Raw genomic sequence first — 23184 nt, 5'->3', positions numbered from 1 at the left:
AGCACGCTATAGCAGTTTCATCTAGAAGACTGGAAAAATAAATGTTCACCACATGATGGTGCCTGATGAAAAGTCAAACAATGTCTTAAGCATGAGAATGTAGAGTTGTGCAGAGGGGCAACATGAATCACCACAACCATCTTTTGAGTCTTTCCTATAAATAGATAGATAGATAGATAGATAGATAGATAGATAGATAGATCTTAGCGCCCCCTCCTGGTATGAAATGTACACGTGTGAGTTTTTCTGATGTGAAATCTCCTCCCGTTGTCTTTTGACTGTCAAACATATCACTCACTGCAAATCTGTGCTGTGGAAAGTTTAAATGAAGTCTGTTTCAACAGGGTGTGTTTAATCTCTTTGTCTATAAAGTAGCTGTTGGCAATAATAAATCTTTTTAAATTGATGTGAAGAAATCATCTCAATGGTTTTAATTGTTCATTTTTGCCCCCCGTTAAATGACATCTATCTATTAAATGTGCAAATTTTGCAATGACAGTTTAGCGTTGCATGCATTACTGCGATGAATACAAACGTCTGTCAATGAAAGTCAACAAAGAAAAACACAGATTAATCAGTGTATAGGAGAGAAAACAGAAAGAGGAGTGGCAGACATAATGACGCCTGGAGCCCCAACAGACTCCAGCATCCCCACTGTGGCTCGGTCGTGGGTTAGATGTAGCCTGTAAATAGATGGATAGGTCTATTTACTTTTTCACTGAATAACACAGCTACTGAAGGATCTGTTCATAATCACTTCTCCCTGGGTCTTAAAATTCATTTGACCTATTCTTTACTTCACATAACTTAATTCTACGTTTTTTTTTTCTGACCTCTGACCTGAATGTTTGGTTGTTCCCTCTGAACATCACAATCAAATGTCGATCCACCTAGAGCGAGTCAGCAATCATTTGTACACCTGAAATTAAATCCATTAAACAGTTTTGTGAGATAAATAAAGACAAGATTCTTTGCCAGTTTTAATCTTTTATCTCTTTATTCATTGGTGCCGTGGTGATGCATTCAGGGACCCGGAGCAGCCAGCAGAAACTCCCCCAACAGGACCAACAGAGCTTTTTACAGGAACAGAAATGTAATCTGTTACTGCTGTAAGGTGTCGTTTTTAAAACAGACAGATTCCCAGTGATGGTGTTAGTGTCCCTCATCAATATCTGTCGGGAAAAATGGGACGTTAAATTTGAGCCGACAAAAACAGAAAGGAGTGAAACCTCATCCTATGATTCGACGCTCTTTGTTGCCTTCCTCCGCTCTGGTTCGTCTCTCTCTCCAATCCCCCCTCCACCCCCCACCCCATCCCAACCTGCTGCAGTGACGTCACACAGGTATCGAGCTAATGAAAGTGTCAACAAACAAGACGTCACGAGGAATGTCCGACGTGATTGGCCCAGAGCTTCATTCCTGGCGCTTCACGGCGAAAGAGGAGGAGGACAGCCGCGCGTCCAGTTGCTATGCAGGTTATTGAGGAGGGATGGAGACGGTCGGCTTGTTGAGACATTTAAGTCGCCTCCTCTTTCATGGCTCGTGCACGCGCTCCCAGACACGCGCACCCACGTACTCTGGGTTATAAACATGAGGGGGGGTTTGAAGCAGCGTGGTTATCTGAGGTTAGGAAAGCAGGCGGGCAGGAAAATACAACAAAGAGAATTAATCTTAAAAACTACAGAATCTACAGATTCACCCATCTGTTTACTATCGATGTAAAACATTCAAAAAGCAGGCTGTAATCTCTTCAAACATTTGGCAGTATACTTTTCACTATTAAACAAAAACACCTGTTTGCACACTTAAACCCATAATTCAGTATATTGTTTGTTCCTGTCGGAAATAAGTCTCCCTGTTTTCCTCGACTCTCTCATATATATGTTACTGCTGTTTGTTCATCTTTGTCCCGCTCTCTCGTCCTTGATTGAACTATAAAACCTGATATGCCCCACTTGGAGAAGGCTGCACATCTGACTCACTGTTTCACCCTGAGGCACTTCTTTTATATCGGCTTTACACAAAGGCTTATTCACAGTACCACACTGAATATTATATATGAAAGTGCAATCTGTGCTTCATCAACAGCTGGATGTCAAAAGCTGAACACCTACATTTAATTCAACCTACCAATCAAGTAAGCACAAACTTTACTTTATTTTTTAAATATATTTAACCTTCATTAAACCAGGAAAATCTGATAGGGAGTAAACGAGGGTCCACACATACAAACACTGATACATGAATATTATATGATTACACCTAGATAGCTCTGTTACAATGATGTTTCCAGAACACTCACATATGATGTGTATATAATGTTAATGGTTGGCGTGTTGTTTTTTTAAATTAAACAAATCACCATAAAGGTTCAACACCAGCGTCCCAAAGTTCATTTTAACAGGTTAGGGTAAATATAATGAAGGCGAACTAGGTTTATTGTTTTTCATATTAAGATCAGCTGAACTTGAGCATTTCTCTAGGGGATAAAATGTGGACAACCTCAGTAGACCGACTTTACATAAACAACGGACAAGAGATGTTCACAAAGAAATATATTCATAAAAATGCAGACATAATAAATATACGGAGGATTAAACAAAACAAGGACGTAAAAACGTAAATAAAACTACTAAAACGCACATTTTATCCCTCCTAACTGCGCTGTTTTGACTCCTCGCTGTGACCGGACTGTTTTTATATCGCATTCTGCGTGCTACGTCATCACGTTGACCCTGAAGCGGAAGTAGACACGTGGGGTTGAAGAAGCGAGAGGATCACATCACGGCGCATGTTGCTCTGCTACGAAGCTAACTCAGGTAAACTTTTAATGTCTTTTCACTCAACGTTACGAGAAGTTTAAAACCGGATATCACCGCGACGTAAGTCCCGGCTGCGTGTTGACGGACCGGAAGTTAGTTTGAGTCGTTTGTGATGATAAAACTTTTGTAAAACTAGCCTGTTAGCCTGTTAGCTCGGTTTGATTAGCTGAACTGTCACAGGTGATAAAGTCGTGTTTTACTGCATCGCCACGAGTACAAACATAAAGGTGATTGTTGTTGTTTGTCTCCAGAATCAGAAGTGAACCCTCCTCCTCCTCCTCCTCTTCATCATCATGGCCGTGAGAGCAGCGTTTGAGAAAAACAACGAGATCGGCTGCTTCGCCAAACTCACCAACACTTACTGCCTGGTGGCCATCGGCGGAGCAGAGAACTTCTACAGGTGAACTGTCACCTGTCAGGACCGGGTCTGGTCTCCGTAGGCTCCCCGGAGTGTCAAACTACAGACTTGATCACATCAGAGACGAAAAGATAAAGTGTTGATTTTAAATGATCAGTAGGAGTGTCAGCCAGAACATGAATATTAGATTTTATTGGACTGCAACATAGTTTATTGATCCCGACAGAACTCATAGCATCCAGCAGCAGCTTCTACCCCCCCCCCCCACTTTACCATGAGTATAAACACAAACACAGTAAAGCTTCACATGACTGAAAGAGAGATTTCAGTGTAAAGTTAAATGTAGTGCTCGTATATTTTACATCCAGATAACAATAAAACACAGGTCATTTGAATTCTCTATACTGAGGCTGAACTCTTCCTGATTCCTGCAGTCAGCTGTGAACTAAAGTAACCTCATGATGATGATGTCATCAAAGTGCAATGTGTGCTGCTGACTTTATATCAGGTAAAGGTGTGTCAGAGTGTGATGATTACAAAGTATCACACGTCAACAGGACCACGTGTGTTTAGTTCATCAGACATCCCAAATTCCATCCATCCATAAATTTCCTTGAGGGAGTCATCCCAAAAGGATCAATAAAGTTCAGTCTAAGTCTATCAGCAGAAACTGTTTTTAAACTGAAGAGTTTTTAAATCCTGGTTAAAATGTTTCTTAAAGCTGCTGAGTGGAGCGAGGAGACTTTGACCCGTCTGAAGTAGAATAATGATTTTACACATGAGGAGAGAGAGCTGCTGTAGGTCAGCTGCTCAACTAGAACACTGACTTCTGTTGAAACGCTCTGACCCAGTTCTGACGGTCCAGCTAAAGGAACCAGAGCCGTCAGATCCGGTCCGACCGGGTCACACGTACAGAGAGAGAGAGGAAAGCTGCTGACTCGGCCTTTTAACGTTGTCTTTCACTTCAAGCTGTTAAGGGGTTTCCCTGTGCTGTCAGCAGGGGTTGGACTGACCGTGTGTTTGTGTCTCTGCAGCGTGTTTGAGGGCGAGCTGTCTGAAACCATCCCCGTGGTTCACGCCACCATCGCCGGCTGCCGCATCATCGGGCGGATGTGCGTGGGTGAGTACTGCTCTGAACACACGGCGTGACCCCGCGGGGTCACCTGCAGATCTTTACGTCCTCCTCGTCCTCGGTGCTTCACAGCAGCGTGTGGTTGGTTTGCAGGGAACCGTCACGGCCTCCTGCTGCCCAACAACACGACGGACCAGGAGCTGCAGCACATCAGGAACTGTCTGCCCGACGCCGTCAGGATCCAGAGAGTGGAGGAGAGGCTGTCTGCGCTCGGCAACGTCATCGCCTGCAACGACTACGTAGCGCTGGTCCACCCCGATCTGGACAGGGTGAGACACCCCCCCCCCCCCCCCCCCCCTGTTCCCGATCAATTTAAGATGATGCAACAGTGCATCAGATCCTCTTCAGTCCTTCATCTCATAAAGATGCAGGAGTCAGGGCGCCTTGGGCCTCGTGGTTCGAGCATGTACAGAGACTCTCTCTCTTCATGAGCGCAGAAGAAGAAGACAAACTGTGACAGGAAGACGAGATGTCTGTCCTGAGTCCTTGTTTTTGTGCTTCTTGGTGTTCACTGTCATGAAGGAGACGTTCTGGAATGAAAACTACATTTTGACACTTTTTGTTTTAATTGACATTTTTATCAACACTTTATTTTCTTTGGCTACTTTTAGTTTATCTGCTCTGTGTGTCTTTGAATCCCCCCGAGGACAAATACAATAAATAATCTCTCTCTCTGCCTCTCTCTCTCTGTCTCTCTCTGTCTCCCCCCCCCCCCCTCTCTCTCTCTCTCTCTGTCTCTCTCTCTCCCCCCCTCTCTCTGTCTCTCTCTCCCCCTCTCTCTGCCTCTCTCTCTCTGTCTCTCTCTCTGTCTCTCTCTCTCCCCCCCCTCTCTCTCTCTCTCCCTCTCTCTCTCTCTCTGCCTCTCTCTCTCCCCCCCTCTCTCTGTCTCTCTCTCCCCCTCTCTCTGCCTCTCTCTCTCTGTCTCTCTCTCTGTCTCTCTCTCTCCCCCCCCTCTCTCTCTCTCTCCCTCTCCCCCTCTCTCTCCCCCTCTCTCTCTCTCCCTCTCTCTCTCTCCCTCTCTCTCTCTCTCCCCCTCTCTGTCTCTCTCTCTCTGTCTCTCTCTCCCCCCCCCCCCCGGTGGTCAGGAGACGGAGGAGGTGCTCGCTGACACCCTGAAGGTGGAGGTTTTCCGTCAGACGGTAGCGGAGCAGGTCCTGGTGGGCTCGTACTGTGCCTTCAGTAACCAGGGGGGCCTGGTCCACCCGAAGACGTCCATCGAGGACCAGGACGAGCTGTCGTCTCTGCTGCAGGTCCCGCTGGTGGTGAGTGGCGGGAGGAAGGGGAGGGGGAGGGGCTTCTCTTGGTCTTGATTTAAATAACGCCCTCTTCCTGTTCAGGCGGGCACGGTGAACCGGGGCAGCGAGGTCATCGCTGGCGGGATGGTGGTCAACGACTGGTGCGCGTTCTGCGGTCTGGACACGACCAGCACGGAGCTGTCCGTCATCGAGAGCGTCTTCAGACTGAGCGACTCGGCCCAGCCGTCCGCCATCGCCACCAGCATGAGAGACTCTCTGATCGACAGGTGGTCAACACACACACACACACACACACACACACACACACACACACACAGACACACACAGACACACACACACACACAGGGAACAGGTACTTGAACGCCCTCTCTCTCTCTCTCTGTGCAGCATGGCGTAAAGTCGCCTCTGAAGGTTCCTGTCGTCAAAGAGCTCGCCTGCAGGATCGCCCGCTCTCACACACGAAGACGCCGAGCTGCTGGACCTCATTTCTCCACTTCAAACGCCTCCTCTCTCTCACAGTGCGAGCCGCGGCGTCCACCTGCGGCCGCGGCGCTCGTATCGTTTTCAACCTTTGTTTTTTGTTTTTTTTAGCTTTTGATTGAATCTTAACAAAACAGATCTCCTCCGGTCCAATCAGCTCTCTGCACAAACTCAAATCAAACCTGTCGTTTCCCAGGGAGAAATCCTGCAGCTGTGCACGCCACACGTCACGATGATTGGCCGTAGAGTTTTAAAAAAGTGAGAGTTCAGTCTCTGTCGCTCTCATGAACGTTTTCTCCCAGTGTGGAGACGAAGACGGACGAAGGCCTCAGTGATCAAATAAAAGAAACCTGTACATGTGCCTGTGTCCTTTAAACGTCCCCACATGGTCAAAGTCTCTCCTCTCTGCCACGCCGACCCCTGACCCCTGACCCCCCCCCCCCCCTGTTTCTTTTATTTTTAGATTTATATTTGAGTTACAAGAACATAAAAAGAGGAAAGCTTCTGTCAGTGTTGGAAACTGCAGCGTGACACGTCTTTAGTCCGGCCGCTCACAGGAAGTAAACGTTTCTGTATCCTCAGCAGAAAAAGCCAAAACTTCAACTGTAAGCAAATTCAGACAGAATGAGAACTCCGGTTTTTGACTGATAAATCACCATTAAAATATTCCTGTGTGACCTCTGAGGAGGTGCACACGGTTTGTTTTCTTCACTGTGAAACGAGACGTGACGGCTGCAGCAGATAAAAGCTCCTGATCAAAATGCAATCCTTTTTTTTTTTTCTTCAAGTGATTCAGAAAGTCTCCTGAAGTGTCCGACCTTGCTGCCAAATCCACCTCTTCATGAATTCACCTTTATGTTGACTGAGCAGATCGACTGCTGCGTGATCTGTTGGTGTGTCTTTTACTGTTTTTCTCTTTGGTGTTTAAAATAAAGACTTCAGTGCAGCCATGATATGTAAGTCTTCTTTCAATATCAGCAACTCGAGCATCCAGCGACAGTGAAGGATAACCGAGCTCAGGCCCAGTTAGTCCTGGAGCCGTGTGAGTCCAGGCCAGTTCAAATAAGACCATCTCCAAGTCCAAAAACTTAGAGCCAAAACAAACAAACAGAGTCTGAGTCAGTCTGAAAGTGAACGTCTTGTTCAGCACGTGTTCGTTCTCTCCCTGCGCTCCACTGTCGACAGGCTGAGGTGATGAAAGATGATGATTCTGTGTTACTGTCTCAAATCACAGCCCGCCATGTGAGCTCTGACGTGGATCATACTGTCACCTGTCTGTATAATAAAGCTAATTGACCCTCTTTTTATCTGCTTGGTGTGTTATTTTAAATGACCTGATTGGTGGGGGGGTCACTTGGACAATATGTACAGTTTATTAACCAGCCTCGGAGCCTTGAGAGCAGCGTCTCTCCTCCTAAACGAGGCCGTGACGTCAGCTTCAGTGGCGGGAGAACACCGGGCCCACAGGTGTTCTCAGCCCCGCCTCCTGGAGCAAACAGAACCGGCAGGGACGTCACACGGGGGATGTCAGGTAAGCGTTGTCAAAATATTTACATTTCATGAATCTTTATTGACGTTGCACTGCGACAGTTCAGTTTAGAGACTGAAGGTGTGGGTGGCCTAGAGGTTCTTCTGTCCGATCCGTGTACACAGGTCAAAGTCCTCCCGCGTGCACAGGATCCCAATCAGACTGCTGACTCCTCTTCTCTCTCTCTGGTTTCTGACTCTCTGACTAAGATCAAAATCACTCATTCAAATTACAATAAGTACATCCAAACATCACAGAGCGGCATTAGACATAATGAGCAAATTAAAAAAAACCTAAACGCTGCTGCATCGGCAGAGTCGTGTTCATTAATTATTTCAATTATGACCAGTTTGAACTAAAATGGCTAATAAGGGAGATGTGCTCAAGTCTACAGTCCTGTCTATACAGAACTACAGAGGTCAGTCAGACAACCCAGCTGTTTATATTGACCGTTTCTATCCACGCGTATGTTTCTTTCTTTAGGGACTCATAAAGTGCAAAGTCACAATTTAAGAAGTCAGAAAAGTCATGCAAACTCTTAATTTCTGTTGAACTTACAAAAAAAAAATAATAATTTAATGTCAGTTTGCTGTGTGCACAAGTTTTCATTTTTATAGAGAGAGAGAAAAATGTAAATTTAAAAGTACGGGTTCATTTATACTAAAGTCCCGCCTCTGATTAGGCAAATAGCGAATCAAAGTTTTGGGATTTTTCAGGTGACCAATCAGATTTCATGCCGCCCCCTCTCCGTCTCCCTGTATGGTGCTGGTCGGGGCTGCTTTCAGTCTGTTTCAGATGGTGGAAGCAGCTGAGTGTCGGGCAGAATAACCCCAGGGGGGGGGGACACTGAAGTGTATCCATCACGTGCTGTGATCTTGAAGACGAGTCAAACTGAATTCAGGCTGCAAACATGTCAAACAAAAACAAGCAGAAAACCGTCTTAAAGGCAACTTTTTTATTTATTTATTGGCAAATGCTTTGAATAAGGTTGTAGCAATGCGTCTATGTACACCTGTCTGAACGGTGTCAGAAAGCCTAAAGAAAAAAAAACACACACTTTGTAATACAGCTCGATTATATGATCGTTTATACGCACACTTTTTTTTTTCTTTCAAACATACACGTACACTTATTTTCAGTTTTTGGTTTTTGGGAAACATCTAGAAGAACATTTCTAAATGGAAACATTACAATTATGTCCAACAGCTAAAATCAAAAAAACATTTATAATATTAAAAAAGGAAAAACATGCAAGGTGTGTGGTGCATCACAACCTTAATGTGGTCTAAAAGTCTCATTCAACAAAAGGCAGACAGACCGACAGAGAGAGGAGATACAAAAAGATCCATGTGTAGATACAGTCATTCCTAAAAAAAACTCTATGCCAACTCTTTATTATATTTGTATTAATTTATGTGCAAAAGAAGCTCATTCATTTCAGACATTAAAGACATTTAGTAAAGTCTAATGCTCGACTCTATGCTACCATGACTCACGCAGCGTTTTCTTACAAGCCGTCTCCGGACCACCAAATGATATTTAAAGCGAGGCCTCGGCTCACAAGCTTTTCTGGGATCTGATTACTTCCTGGCGTCGCCAAGAACGGGCTGTGTCGACGAAAACGTGTTGTCCGGCGTGTCTCAACACCCGACCTGTAATCACGCTGGTTGCATGACTTGGTGGCGACTCCCCCCCCCCCCCCCCAAGAATCCAAACCTGCGATGTCAGTTTGACGCTAGATGAGTCCGTCCTCCGTGCGTACGTTTGTGTTTTTATTCTACTCTAAGAAACAATCTGAAGCAAACAAAAATTCAACTTTGAACCTGTCGGCGTGGCGTGCGTCCCTCTGTACCTCCTTCACCCGATTGTGACCTTAAATGTGTTTGTGGTTATGTGTATGTGTGTGTGTGCACGTCAGGAAGACAGGTGAGTCGTGATAATTGGGGAGGGGGGGGGGGGGGTCAGTCTGTAGCAGCGTGTGGCTCGGACGCATCTCGCTGAATTCCCTCGTGTGACGTAGATTACAGCAGCTTTACCGGGGGAGTCTGCGGCCGTGTGACGGGGTTAATATTGCACGTGAAACTTTCCTGTGTGTGTTTCTAAATGAACGAGGCGTACAGTGAGCGTCAGCCGGATTGTCAGCGACTCTGCAGCCGGCGGCGAGTTGAGCTTCAGGCTGTGACAGTAAATGTTTGAGGAAAACAAACCCAGATCCATCTTTACAACACAAACTAAGCTAACGGCTAAAACCTCAAACTAAGACGAGAATTCAACAGAAATAAGAACTAAAAAGTGATTTAAAAAAAGTTAAAAACAATCAGTCTTCTACTTCAGCTGTGTGAGAGCGACAATATGGACTGATGGTTGACTTGAGGATCGTTTCAAACGTCGCAGAGCCGCCCTGAACGCTTGCAAGCGGCTGCCTTGTTTCTCGTTCAGCTCGTCCAATCAGCACAGAGTATAGTTTTAAGGATTAAAATCAGTTTTAACTCCAAAGTTTTCCCCTCCACCTTTTCAAAATAAGAGACATCCGCCTGAGGGGGATAAAAAGAGACAAATCAAACTCGAAACTCTCAGATACAGTCGCAGGTGTGACGACGTCTGAGGGCAGGAGAGACACACGAGGCGTCGTCGGGCTTGTGTAGCTAGTGTTACGTTTACTGACCGATAAAAAGAGGGAGCTTTTCTACGACGGAGAGAGAGAGGGGGACACTTACTGTCTGCTACGTGGGCTTCTTCTAATGCGACAAAGTGGAGACGATAATGGAGTCGGTGGTTCTTGGTCAGGTTCTGGCACCACGTACCCCTCCCCCCCCCTTCTCGCCTCTCACCGTCCTCCCTGCACCTGAAGATGTCCCGCTCTCCCTCCCCCTCCCCCTCCCTAGCAGCCGAAGGTCTCCTGCGAGGCGTAGACCATGTAGAGGAAGCCGTCCTCGTCCCGCTCCTGCTCGTAGATCTCAGAGATGGGCGTGGACACGGACACCATGCTGTGCTGGTTCACCAGCAGGAAGAAGGCCTGAGTCGGGTTCAGCTGCAGACGACGCCTGCCGACGGCGAGACAGAGAGAAAGGAAAGTTAGTCAGACTCTCAAACATAAGAAAACGAAGCACCCTCCACCCTGCTCTCATTTTATTGGCCCTGACTGCAGATTGACTTTACATCAGGACGTGACTGTGACCTCTGACCTTTGTTGACATGTGTGACGGTGTCTCTGCAGGACCGTAGAGTCTGAATTTAGAGTCTGCCGATCTGTTTTATGACCCCGACTTTGACACGTCAGTGATTGTAAATACAGTGGAACACTTCCTCAACAAGCTGCCACACACACTCGTCATGTTACACCTCTGCTGTGTTAAACACACACAAGCACACACACGGCAAACATCAACTTAAATGACCTCAGCTGCCTCTGTATGCTCAGTGTGTGTGTGTGTGTGTACCTGATGATCTTGACCAGCTCGCTCATGTTGACATGGTCAGGCACCAGGAACTTGGTTTTGTCCAAAACGGGCAGCTGCTTCTCTCCCTTGTACCTCTCGATGATCACCTGTGAGCCGTCAGGAAACACAGACAAACAGTTTGCTATTCGCTGACTTCACAATATGAACGCCACTTTGAGGAACGTGTGCTGTGAGAGGCAGAACGTTTGAGCTGGAGGCAGCGAGTTCTCGTCTTGTTGACACAATGATTATGAGATTCAAAGCCACCGCTGGTGTGATTTTCTTCCTTTTTGTCTTTGTTGTTTATAGTCATGATGCTAAGCTAGTCATGATGCTAAGCTACGCTAACTGACAGCAGCTTCATATTAACTGTACAGACCCACTTGTGTATTTGCTATCCCATCAAACTGGACCTCTGAGCAGCCGCCACCCCCCCCCCCCCCAACAGGACTATCACCCCTCTGCTTTCTTCACTCCAGCGAGTTGCGTTTAATCCAAAAGACGAGATTCTTTTTTTTTTTACGTGCTTTTCAAACGCACGCAGAAACCTCTCAGACAACACGGAGAAGAAAAGTCTGCACTGCGGAGTCTTAAAAATCAGCGAGGCGCGTCGCAGTAAAAATGTGATTAGAAGGACTCACAGGGATCTTGTTGGGGTGCTGGTCACGGATCTGCTGGACCTCTTTGCACCGGTCAGCTGTGGAAGACAAGAGACACAAATCATCAACAGCAAGCTGACAAGGACAACAAGGTTTAAATCTCCTGAGAGGGTTTTCATAAAGACATGAAAAGGAAGAAAGAGACTATTTTAAGACGAGTTCAGTGTGTGTCACTATTTTTAGTTTGTGGAGAAACACTGAAGAGTCTGAACACACCACGACCGCGTCAACGTCCTGATCAGTCATTATTTCTAATATTAATAATGTGGATTTGAATATCCTGGATCAGCCCTTCAGAGAATAAAAACGCAGAAACAAGGCGAGTTCTCAGAGCGAGGATTAAAAGCACATTTCACTGTCATGAACACGTTTAATGTTCAACCAGTAAGACACAGAATGAGAGAGAATTCAGTTTATCTCCTACATAGATTCAGAAAATGTAAATTCAGGATGTATATTTGATTCCAGTGACTTTCAACAGAGTCAGCTGAAGATAAAACAGAAACGCAGGGTCAAGGTTCAACTGAATAACTATAAAATCCCCTTAAAAAAGGACAATGTACATTAAAATAGATATATTTGGGGGCCGATATCAATAACAGGGAGGGGCCAAAATCTGCTACAGATATATCAGCTGATATGTTTACTGGATAGATTTTAAATCTGTAGAGATAAATAAACATGTTTATTGTGTTGATCCTTAAATGCAGTTATCAAACACGCGTGGAAAAGATTTTGAATTAGCCGATACCAATAGTCACTGGATATGCTCATGACGTCCGATATCCTCGGCTTGATGATTAATCAGTCTGGTTCTATTTAAACTATAAATATGATTCTTAGAAACATGCTGATGTTGGTTTTCTTAGTTTTATAAGATTCTCTGACGTGTCTTACTCTGGCAGATTTTCTTGAGGTGCAAACAGCAGAATTTAAAACTCAGTTTGTTTGAGATTTGATGAAACGATTTCTAAAAGGCGTGTGTGTGTGTGTGTGTGTGTGTGTGTGTGTGTGTGTGTGTGTGTGTGTGTGTGTGTGACTATTCGTTGTGAGTGTTCATAACATTTGAGTATGAATCCTGCCTTTTGCACCAGGCTCCCCTCTTCAGCTTTGTGATGCATTTCCCACCTAGTTATCTTATTTTACAGCCTGTGGTTTTAAAAGCCCTGTCAGAGAAACGCTCAGCGACAGTGGCCGGGTTCAAAGCTCAAACTGCTTTGAGGAGCTGCAGTGTGAAGTGTGAATGCTTCCTTTGTTCTGGTCTTCAGATGTTTTTTCTTGCTGCTCCGTTAAGGGCAGAAAATGTGAATTCTGGCAGGACTGTAACAACACACAATGTGGTATTTATGTCTTATTTCAAACCTCATGGGTACACCTGGCTCATAATGTCCCACACATTGCTGGAGTACTTTCAAGATTAACAACAACACTTAGAGAGGTTTTCTCTCAACGGGCTGGCCCATCTTTGTCAGGAAAACACGTCTCTTTACCTGAGCACTTATTAAACTAATTAATCCACCTATTAGTCTAATCCATCTGTTCCCTCTGGGCGGGCAAGCTTTAGTATTTGTTAAATTTATTAGTGATGTGTGTCAGCGTGGCAGAGAGCAACAGGCACACAGCCATGAGCTGAACAACAACTCAGGTAAACGGGTCAGTTTAAAATGGCAGGTTGTTGTTTTTAGTAGATTTAGTGTCTAAAATGTTTGGTCTTTGTATCACAAGTTGTTTAGAGAATGGTATCAAGAAAGTTCTTTAAAGATGCCCGATAAAATGTTCTCCAGTCTTCTTCAGTCAAAGAACTCGTCCGGAGGGAACCTGACACGGCCGAGACAAATCGTAACGAGAGGCTGTGCGCTCGTATCAAAGACAAAAATTAACCATTTTATGGTGTTTTAATTTATTTTGTAAAAAAACATTACAGTTTATAAATTCCTCCACCAGGGGGCTCTCAATCAAAACCAGAACAAAAGATGCCGAGGTTGGCGGGGAATCACGGGAGTGATTCTCTCTGCTACTCGACCTCCACCCCCGACAATAACGAACTCTTGAGTGGACTGTAGTCAAGATGACCGGGCGAAACCGACCCGAGGAAGAGTCCATGTTTACAGACGAGCTGATGTATGTGAGAATAATTTACATCAGTAGCAGCTCATCCCCTCTGCACTGTCTTCAGAGGGTGTAACCGAGACGAGACAGCGCTGTGTGTGTGTGTGTGTGTGTGTGTGTGTGGAGCTCCAGCTGTGCTTCAATCATAGACTGGGACACCAATCGTTACGTTGTCCCTGAATCCAAAGGCTGGGTTTACTCACGGCACTTTTGTTTAAATAAAACTGTCTGAAAAGTGCTTTTGGTTTTATGTTATTTTCCACAGCTAAACACGCCGTGTCTGTCACGTCGTTGGCCGTTCCAAGACACGTCCCGTTACAACTAGAAAATGGAGGATTAATCTGGCTTTGATTAACTGTTGGAAATATTTGAGGTAATGTCAGTACTCAACAACAAAAAATACAAATCCTAGGTTTAATCTGTTGAATTAATTCAGATATTTTAGTGTAAATATTTTATTTATTATGACTAAATGTTTTATTATCTTGTTTTTCTTCAGCAATAATAACCTTAATACTTAGTGTAGGGTTGTGACTTCTTCGTGTAAATATTTGCATCAAACCATCTTGACAGGTGCGTGTCACCACCTGCTGTATGGAAAGGTGCAATAACTCCACGATAGCTTAAACTTTTCCAGAGCCTGTTTCCTAAAGCTGGTCCAATTAAGTCTATTTCTCCAGTAACCACTTCAGACTTAATTTCCCTCAATTGTTTAAAATTATCCTCCACATAAATTATACTTAACAGAGACTGTTTTGTTTTAAAACCAGGGTAGCAAAGGGGTGGGACGTTCCGGTACATTTCCAGTAAATTTCCCGGAAACTTTCAATGTGAAGTGACGCTGGGGAACTTTGGAAATATTCCAAATCGGAAACTTTCCATGGGAATTTATGGTAATTAACCGAAAATTTAGGGTAATTTAATAATTTAACTGTATCATATCTAAGTATAGTGTTGTCCTAAGCAGACATCCATTTTTTTTTTACTTTATGGAGTTTTGAAACCCTATTTAACCCTATAATGTACTCAAAAACTAATGAAATGTTGACTATCTTTGTGCAAACTCTGTTGGATCATAATTTCAACTTCTCTCAATGGAGTCAACTTGATTTATTTCTTCAATTCTATTTATTTGTTCGGGACAGTAGTGCATATAAATGAACAGCTGTAAAAATGTCAGATTACAGCAGAAGTGTTATTTTCAAACTGTTGTCCCTATAGGCAGGTAACAGAGACACATTACACATAAAATACAAAGTCATACAAGAGAATAACAGAAGGTAAAGGTTCATGGTGGTAACAGACTTGGTGTTTCTGTTTTGAGGTGTGTTTAAAGGTTGCATGTGTTTGTTTAGTCTCTTATTGTGAAAGGGGGCATATTCCAAAAATCCAGATGTTATAATCCAACAAATCAACACAGTGAATAAGTCACAGTGACACAGTAGTTTCTTCCTGTTGTTGTGACCACATTATTATGTAATGCACAGAGTGTGAGCTCCTCCCTGCACAGGCTTCATGTTACAACATAAATCAGTGAACACGTGTGCTGTTGCTGTAATGTGTCACCCCATGTTGTTGTTTTCTCTTCGAGCACACACTATGTTTACTGCTTTAAAGTCGGGGTAGCTCACCTTTAAAGTCAGCCAGTTGTGTAATGACAGGCCTCGATGGCTTCAAGGCTTACCCAGCTTAAAGTGACAGTGACCCAGTTGGCCTTTAATTTAACAATAACTGGCAGAGAGACGAGCTAATAGATACCACGTCGAAGGATTAACGCTGCTTTTATTGTTATTTTCCATCCTTTATTAGGGCTAAATAATGCATTTAAAACATCTTAACTTGACTGCTGTAGGGTTGTGGGACGTGCTGATGTGTGTCTAAACCATGAAAGTGGATTTAAAGCAGTTGTAACACCACATAAAAGCACAATAACAACATGTAACTACTCTTCATAACAAACTGGGCTGAGCTAGGTGAGCTAGCAGGCCAGCTAACGGCTCTTCGGTGACCGTTAGCGCGTTAAAAATAATAAATAAAAACGTTTTTTCTCACCGAATGTTCTCCTCTGTTTGAAGGGTCTGTCGGACGGCATCTCGCTCGGTGTTATTACACAGATACAAGCTTCTTACTGCGCAGTTTATCTGCTCACAGAGCGGCTCTATCGCAGAGACGCTGCGCTGTTTTCAGGTCGCTGCTCGAGCCTCAGTCTGAAGCCAAAACAGCTCGCGACAAACAAAAGCAAGTAAACCGAGGAGGTGACGTCATCAGGTGGATTTAAAGGGGACGTGCGCCCATTATTACCGCCCCTCTCTGTTACACTTTTATTATCGTCACTATTATTGATCATTGCATTTATGAATAAACCAATTTATTAAAGTGTTCAATGTCCGAACGCGTCTTTTTAATTGACGCCACATAAAGGTAATTAAGTGCTGTGTCACGCTGCGCTAACAGGAAGTGATGCAAGTTTCATGCCTTCAGTTGTCATTACTAAGCTGTTATTACACACACACACACACACACACACACACACAAATTTAGAACACGTTTTAGACATTCAACAATCTTCTCTAAATATGATCTAAAGATGATTGAGTTTCTAGTTTTGTCTACTCTGTTGTCTGTGTTTTTGACACTACCTGTAAAAGCATTTACTACAGTTTATTCCTGGACTTTGAGTGGAAACCATCATCTTCATCATCATTGAATGAAAACAGTAGTCCATACTAACTGGCTCGAAAAACTGAGGGTGTCTTTGGATTTTTATTCCAGTTAAACTTTCCAAATTCTAACAAGCTCTTTTGGCATATAAATAATATTATTCATATAAGTTCTCCTCATGTAAATGGATATTAACTTTTATTGTAAGAAAAAAGTGCTCAGCCTCTGGTCACTTCCTATCTGCACTGCACCTGTGCTGTGCCTCTGATCACTTCCTGTCAGCACCTGTGCTCCGCCTCTGATCACTTCCTGTCAGCGCCAGTTCTCTGCCTCTGGTCACTTCCTGTCAGCACCTGTGCTCCGCCTCTGATCACTTCCTGTCAGCGCCAGTTCTCTGCCTCTGATCACTTCCTGTCAGCACCTGTGCTCTGCCTCTGATCACTTCCTGTCAGCACCTGTGCTCTGACTCTGGTTTGCACCAACTAACGCCTCCTCAGTCCTCACCTAAAAAGGCATCTTATCAGACCTTAAGATCTCCATTTATCCAGTTAGACTTAAAGAGTAAATCTTTATTTATTCACGTTCAGGGGTTGTTTTTTTGTTTGTTTTTTGGCTTTATTAGACAGGACAGCTGAAGAGAGAGGGACACATTGACGTCATCCAGCAAAGGGCCGAGGTCAGATTCAAACCTTCAGCCACTGCCAAGAGGACTGCAGCCTCTGTACATCGGGCGACATGACCACCAGGCCATTAGCACTTAAATTGATTTATGAAAGTACAACAGTTAAAGGACTTAGTCATTCCCTTTTTCTTTGCAGTTCTGCTCAGAATCTTTCGGCTCATCGTTTCATTCTGTCGTCTGAATTCGGGGACTTGTGATCGTCAGTAAACTAGAAACACCACCTCAAAAGAATTCCTGCTGAATGTGCGGATCAGTAACAGCTGAGACTAAGGATGATGTGAGAGTCTTAAAGATGCTTTTTATAACGTCGCCAACACACCGTGAAGTGTTCAGTCAGTGTGCTTTAAACGTTATAAAGCTGCTGTTTATAAAACACAAAGAACAGGACACATGAGCATTGTGACTTTTTTTTAATTTTTTTGTTGTTTCTTACCGAGTTAGAAAGAACCATCAGAGACGTCTTACAGCGACAGCAGAGACGTTCAGTTTAGTGTGTTTTCTCTGCTCAGCGGTAAAATCCTGAACGTTCTTTTACCAAAAAATAAATAACAAACCCGAGTCTCCCACCGTGAGAAAAAGAAACAGCCGTCAAACTTCTCGATGAGCTGCAGCCTCTCTCTTTAATTTATTTGTACTCGTCCAGTTTTTTTTTTTTTTTTACTTCTTCGGGTTTTGCAGAAAAAAAACAAGAACACAGAGACGTGACGTCAGGATGCGTGTTGAGAGGGAACACGCTGGAATGCTAACAGACAGAAAAGAAAAAGACTTGCACTGCAGAGTGACAGCATGGCGTGCAGATGAGCCACCTTCACTTCCTGGTGCAGCGAAAGCTTCGGGATAACTTCGGGTTCTTCAGACGTAACAAGACAAAGAGAAACGCTTGGCGGTTTTGATATGAGAGAGAGAGTAAAGAGCAGCGCAGCCGGTGCTTCTCCTTCAGTCTGAGGGATTCTGAATGACGATCAAGAAATAGTCCTTATCTGAGGAGAGAGAGAGAGAGAGAGAGATTTTAAACTCTTACATGGTCAGAAACAACTTCACACTTTAAGATCTGAACTCATAATGATGTCGAGTTTCAAACATCAGCCGCTGATACAAAACAAGACGTGTTGATTCCACGAGATCGTTCCCTAAACAAAACCATGCTGACTGTCAGATCTTTCCTCCGTTTCACCTCCTGCTCTTACAATATTAAACATAGATGTTGTTGTTCCATGTGTTGAAGCAGAGTTAGCTTAGAGCTAGTTGTCATCTGCAGACTCTCAGCCAAAAAAATGCATCTGAAAACCAAACCGACCTGCACACAGTGTGAGGACGGTTTAACGATAGTGAAGCCTGAAATCTCTCCTTACAGACGAGGAAGCACGACGAACAATCGCGTCCCGTCTGTGTCGGCACATGAGTGGATGAATCTCTCCGCCTGCTTGCAAAGGGAATATTAAAAACACCGAGTACAGTCGGACTCCTCAGCATAGCGTGAGAGCGCCATCGTCACGTTAACTCTTCAGGGAGCAGCGTGACACAGAGCTGAACGCCGCCCGTGTGTGATGCAGAGTGTCGTGATTGGATCGCATGTCACTGAAGGAAACGCACAGGTTGTGTTTCTCAGATATTTTGTGCGAGTGTACTCGACGGTCACGGCTCATGATGTGAGGTCAGAGTCACTGACTCTCCCTCTCACACCCTCTGAAGCGTCTTTACTTTATTGTTGTTGAACCTTTAACAAACCAGCATCCATGTTTATTAGCTGTTAAATGTTCTTTATCCATCGGCTCACATTCCTTCAGGTTAACCTGAAACACACAGACAAGTCAACTGAAAGCTGCAGCTCTCAGGTTTCCCCTCTGCACATGAAGCTAACCCGAGGATTCAGGAGTCTGACTCCGGACGATCACGCTGGTATCTTCAGAGGAGGATGAATGTCCCTCTTTGTGCTTCCAGGCTGCGACGCTCAAACAAAGCAGCAATTTAAAAACCATCCCGGCTTCAGCTCAACTTTAAACTCAGCGTTTTGTTCAACACGGTTACTAAAGACAGCGGGAAGTTAAAATGCTTTTAATGCACATCAGGACATATAGACTGTGTAACGACTGACTTCAATTATCTCAGACGGCTGATTCTTATTTTATTTTTAAAGACAGTTTCCTCGAGGCGAAACAAAGACATCGAGGATCTTTGTTACACTCTGGTTTGGTCATGTACGTTTGTGTTTCTGAACATTTTATTTCCGCAGGGTCAAAGGTCGGCCATGACAGCCATTATATAATCAGCTCAGTCTGTCGAAAGAGTGAAGAGTCCTTGAACACATCACAGAAATGGTGTTGCCAGGATGAGTTGGATTTGCCTCCTTATCAAAGTGTTTTCAAACATTAATCTGGATATTTGTGCAGAAACATTTCAGTCATAACTGAACCCTAAAGCTTCAGAGTTAAAGCTGCACAGGTATATAAGACAGACGTCTGGACGTCAACAGGAGAGATAAAAATGTTCACTTCCTGCGTGCTGGGTGGGACAGGTGTGCGTTTCTCCCCGCTCTCACCTGGAGCGATCATGATCTCGTTCTTCTTGGAGCGAACCCTCATGAAGGTGAGGTCGTTCTGGGGGTCGATGTCTCGCACCGTGCTCCTCGCCTTCATCACCAGCTGGTGGAGGAGTCCCGCGTACTGCACCGTGCTGGCGTTGTCCAGGGTGGTCTTAATAGGAATACCTGACAGAGAAAGAGAGAGAGAGTTCATCTCCATTCAGGCTAAAGAGTTTCTGAGTCACCAGAACAGTAAAGTAAACAGTAACCAGCGGTGAAGAAAAGTTAAATAGTGTATTTTTGGGGACACAGAGATAAGTCCAAGTGTTTTTATTTGAGTCTTCTGACCTTCTGAGTTGACGATGATGATCCCCTGAACTCCCTTCTGACTCTGAATCCTCTTCAGAGTTTCCTCTACTTCAGCCTGGAAACGAGGAAGAAGGATTTAATTTATAACAAAAAGAAACACAATATTTAATCACATATCTGAGAAATAAAGTCCAACAAAACAAACATGAAGCTGCAGCCTTTCTCTATCTCTCTCTCTGCAAGGCTAACGAGCTAGCTCCACAATGCTAAACTGACAACGCCCGAACAGCATCATTGATCCGATATTAAACTCTTTAAGATAAAAATATTGACAGCAGTGTTCGGAGCAACATGGGCGTGTTTAAAAAGAAACACGGGGCAGCCGTCGCTTCCTACCATTTCTGATCAAATGTGGAGAAATCTGAGTTAGAAACGCGTCTCCGAGCGCAGCAACAACAATAACAGCTAACTGAGCAGCTATGGTTGCTATGACAAGACGAGTGACGTACACTTCCGGGTCAGCTGCCGCAACGCTGCGTCCAAGTTCCATTACAAAAAATGAAAAAAATAAAAATAAATAAATAATGAAAAAAAGCTTGTTCTGCTTCGGTAAAATAAATAAATAAATAAAAAGCACAAAAAATATTAGTTACAATGAATTTGTTTTGTAAAGACTTCATGTATATATTCAAAGGTCAAACAGCATCAACACACAAAAGAAATAAATAAAGCTGCTTGTAAAATATCTTTATTATATGACCAGAGAAATGCAATATTTATATTTTATATTTCTGCAATTGTTTACTTCATGCAATGCAAATATTTATTTTATATTTCTGCAATATCTATCCATAATTTATTATACTTCTAACTGTATATAACTCCTACCACACATAGTCCATCTTTCTTTAATGAGAGTTACTTTTTTATATTTTTCTTCTGTTGTCATTGGTTTTTGCTGTGTGCACTGTAAGGTGAAGCCAAATAATTTAGTTGTAAAATTGTATAATGACAACAAAGGCATTTTGTTCTATTTTGAAAACACCCAGAAAACTGTCTTAATGGGTTTGTTTTTGTTCCTTGTAGAATCTAACACTTTCTCTGTTATGATCTTTTTCTTGAATTTCCCTCGGGTTCGATAAAGTATCTATCAACCTATGTTTTATAAAAATGTTTTCATACTCTATCAGCAACACTTGGAATTTAAAAAGCTGAAGAATGTTTTTTTTAATTTGGTCAAGTAGACTTTGTGTAAAAAAACTGACCACACAGCTGAAGAAATCCAGTTAAAACAGAACTTTATTTCCAATTTACGAGATGATGGGAAAAAGTTCTTTAAAGGCTCAGAAAGAAAACAATGATGGATTACAACATAAACTTTAAACATACAAAATAAGACAACAAAAATATCCTAAATAATAGATATCATGGAGTGATTTAATATCTTCAGTTTCCCTGTAAATAACTGTGTATGAAATATACACTGTGTTAAGAACTCCTCATTTGAACATACAAATCAATATATAATTATTTTAAACTTTAATCAACACCACTGATGTGGAGACTTAAAACAGAACTTTTTTCATAATTATTTAAAGTGTATAGATTGTTTTTTCTTATGATCTTGCGATTGACGAAATGCTTCTTTGTGCCTGCATGTGTTGGGTTAAGCACTTTGAATCGTCTGGTTTTTGAAAGGGAATATATCAATAAACTTACCTTAAAGACTAATGATTCGTTACAGGAAGTTAAAAAACAAACAAGTCCATATGAGGTCTTTAAAATAACCTTAACATTAATAACAGGTTGTTTCTTTTTAGTCTGTTCACGCAGTAAAGTTCAAACTCAATCAACAGAAAAACAAAACTTTCAGAAAGCTTCTTAGAAATGATGTTAGGCAACGTTGCCATCTGTTTCTGACCCCACACTTACATTCCTTTCCTAAAATAAACCAGTTTAAAACCATCTAATAAGTAGATTATTAATGTGTTAAAGACCATCAGAATCAGTTTGTAGGTTTTAAAAACTGCAGCTTCTTCAAGTGATGGTGTTACACAGATTTGTTTCTGAAGGGTTTGAGTCAATGATTACATATCTGTATGGACGTAAACAAGGTGGGCGCGGCCAGCAGCTACATCAAGTTAAACATAAATGGACAAGACTGGACAGGAAGTCGAAACAGTTCGCTTTCAAAATAAATGTATTGAAGATAAGAAAAACCAAGTGTAAATCCCTGCAGTTCTTCGAGTGCCCACTAGAGGCTGGCTGCGAAAGCACAGGAAGTCACATACACACCCATTTATAAAAAAGCCAGGTGGGCGCCGGGTAACAGTTTGTCAGGAGGCTTAAAACCCAACTCAGATCCAGCTCTCGGCCTGTCGTTAGGTTGACTTGAAGTTGATCTTGTGTACCAGCTCAACACCTGACTGTGCAGTGAAGAAAGAAGGAAACAGAGCTGGAAAACATTACAATTCAACAGGTAGAGCCAGTTCAAATGTTCATTTTAAACAACCACCAGGCAGGCTCTAAACTCAACTTTAACTTTATTTGTCCCCGGAGGACGATTTGTTGTGCAGCAAGTCAGAACGATGACAACAGACAAGACAGTAAAAAGACAAAGGACAAAAGTACATGAGCAACACAATGAGAATATAAGAGGCACTTAATAAAGTATTCACAGAGGAACAACCAGTGTTTATTGACTAAGGCTCACAGCAGCTCGCGTGAAGTTCTCTGTTTTCTTGTAATATTTACTCACAGTTTGTGTCTTTTATTTTCTGTCTTTGGAAGCCAAAATGTTTCCACTGCCATGGTAACGCTTGTATATTACAGCCAACCTCCTCTGCTCTCCAGCTGCTGACGCTGCACAAGATCACTGCGATTCATTTATCAGAGAACCGATTCAGACCATGACACCTTTGAATCGATGTTTCACTGCCTCACAATTAGTCTTTACATCCCTACAGATAAGTAGGTACATGAATGGAATAACCCTATTAAAAAGTGCACCCCCCCTTTAAGTATTGAAGTCAGTAATGCTGCCCTCACTGTTTTAGAAAGTGTGTGTGTGTGTGTGTGTGCGCGCGCGCGCGTGCGTAGGTGCGTGTGTGTGCGTGTGTGTGTGTGTGTGTGTTTAAAAAAATCTAATTTAAGGGCTTTAAATAATCCAAAAGGAAAACACTGAAAAACAACGAACCGTTTTGAACACGCATTTAGAATTTTGTTGT

The 23184-nt window shown here is 43.2% G+C and overlaps 3 protein-coding genes across 3 annotated transcripts; 1 reads left to right on the top strand and 2 right to left on the bottom strand.

The window, feature by feature from the left end:
• Nucleotides 1-2712: 2712 nt before the first annotated feature.
• Nucleotides 2713-6994, top strand: eif6 (eukaryotic translation initiation factor 6). Its single transcript, XM_079341930.1, has 7 exons — nt 2713-2819; nt 3074-3222; nt 4215-4300; nt 4406-4581; nt 5398-5574; nt 5650-5834; nt 5956-6994. The coding sequence occupies exons 2-7, from the start codon at nt 3116-3118 to the stop codon at nt 5963-5965; spliced, it is 741 nt and encodes a 246-aa protein (XP_079198056.1). The 5' UTR covers nt 2713-2819; nt 3074-3115; the 3' UTR covers nt 5966-6994.
• A 1522-nt stretch (nt 6995-8516) lies between these two features.
• map1lc3a (microtubule-associated protein 1 light chain 3 alpha) lies at nt 8517-16030 on the bottom strand. The gene is made up of 4 exons (XM_079341934.1): nt 15837-16030; nt 11658-11713; nt 11017-11123; nt 8517-10620 (listed from the first exon to the last, which is right to left on the bottom strand). The coding sequence occupies exons 1-4, from the start codon at nt 15874-15876 to the stop codon at nt 10458-10460; spliced, it is 366 nt and encodes a 121-aa protein (XP_079198060.1). The 5' UTR covers nt 15877-16030; the 3' UTR covers nt 8517-10457.
• Nucleotides 16031-17521: 1491 nt separating this feature from the next.
• On the bottom strand, nt 17522-20491 carry dynlrb1 (dynein, light chain, roadblock-type 1). The gene is made up of 4 exons (XM_079341935.1): nt 20354-20491; nt 19997-20072; nt 19667-19834; nt 17522-18107 (listed from the first exon to the last, which is right to left on the bottom strand). Exons 1-4 carry the CDS (start codon nt 20354-20356, stop codon nt 18064-18066), a joined length of 291 nt encoding a protein of 96 aa, XP_079198061.1. The 5' UTR covers nt 20357-20491; the 3' UTR covers nt 17522-18063.
• Between the last annotated feature and the right edge of the window lie 2693 nt (nt 20492-23184).

This window comes from Symphodus melops (genome assembly GCF_947650265.1).
Source record: "Symphodus melops genome assembly, chromosome: 4".
Classification (NCBI taxonomy): Eukaryota; Metazoa; Chordata; class Actinopteri; order Labriformes; family Labridae; genus Symphodus; species Symphodus melops.
Note: the sequence above shows the minus strand (reverse complement) of the source record. Positions and strands in the feature narration are given on the sequence as shown.

Excerpts from the sequence above, each read along its gene's own strand:
- eif6 (XM_079341930.1), top strand. The coding sequence starts at position 3,116 with ATGGCCGTGAGAGCAGCGTTTGAGAAAAACAACGAGATCGGCTGCTTC. Across the intron at positions 4,301-4,405 it reads CATCGGGCGGATGTGCGTGG|GGAACCGTCACGGCCTCCTG; the intron begins GTGAGTACTGCT and ends GTTGGTTTGCAG. Across the intron at positions 4,582-5,397 it reads TCCACCCCGATCTGGACAGG|GAGACGGAGGAGGTGCTCGC; the intron begins GTGAGACACCCC and ends CCCGGTGGTCAG.
- map1lc3a (XM_079341934.1), bottom strand. The coding sequence starts at position 15,876 with ATGCCGTCCGACAGACCCTTCAAACAGAGGAGAACATTCG. Across the intron at positions 11,714-15,836 it reads CAAACAGAGGAGAACATTCG|CTGACCGGTGCAAAGAGGTC; the intron begins GTGAGAAAAAAC and ends TGTCTTCCACAG. Across the intron at positions 11,124-11,657 it reads AGCACCCCAACAAGATCCCT|GTGATCATCGAGAGGTACAA; the intron begins GTGAGTCCTTCT and ends GACGGCTCACAG.
- dynlrb1 (XM_079341935.1), bottom strand. Across the intron at positions 19,835-19,996 it reads CATCATCGTCAACTCAGAAG|GTATTCCTATTAAGACCACC; the intron begins GTCAGAAGACTC and ends TTTCTCTGTCAG. Across the intron at positions 18,108-19,666 it reads CGAGATCATGATCGCTCCAG|ATAAGGACTATTTCTTGATC; the intron begins GTGAGAGCGGGG and ends CTCTCTCCTCAG.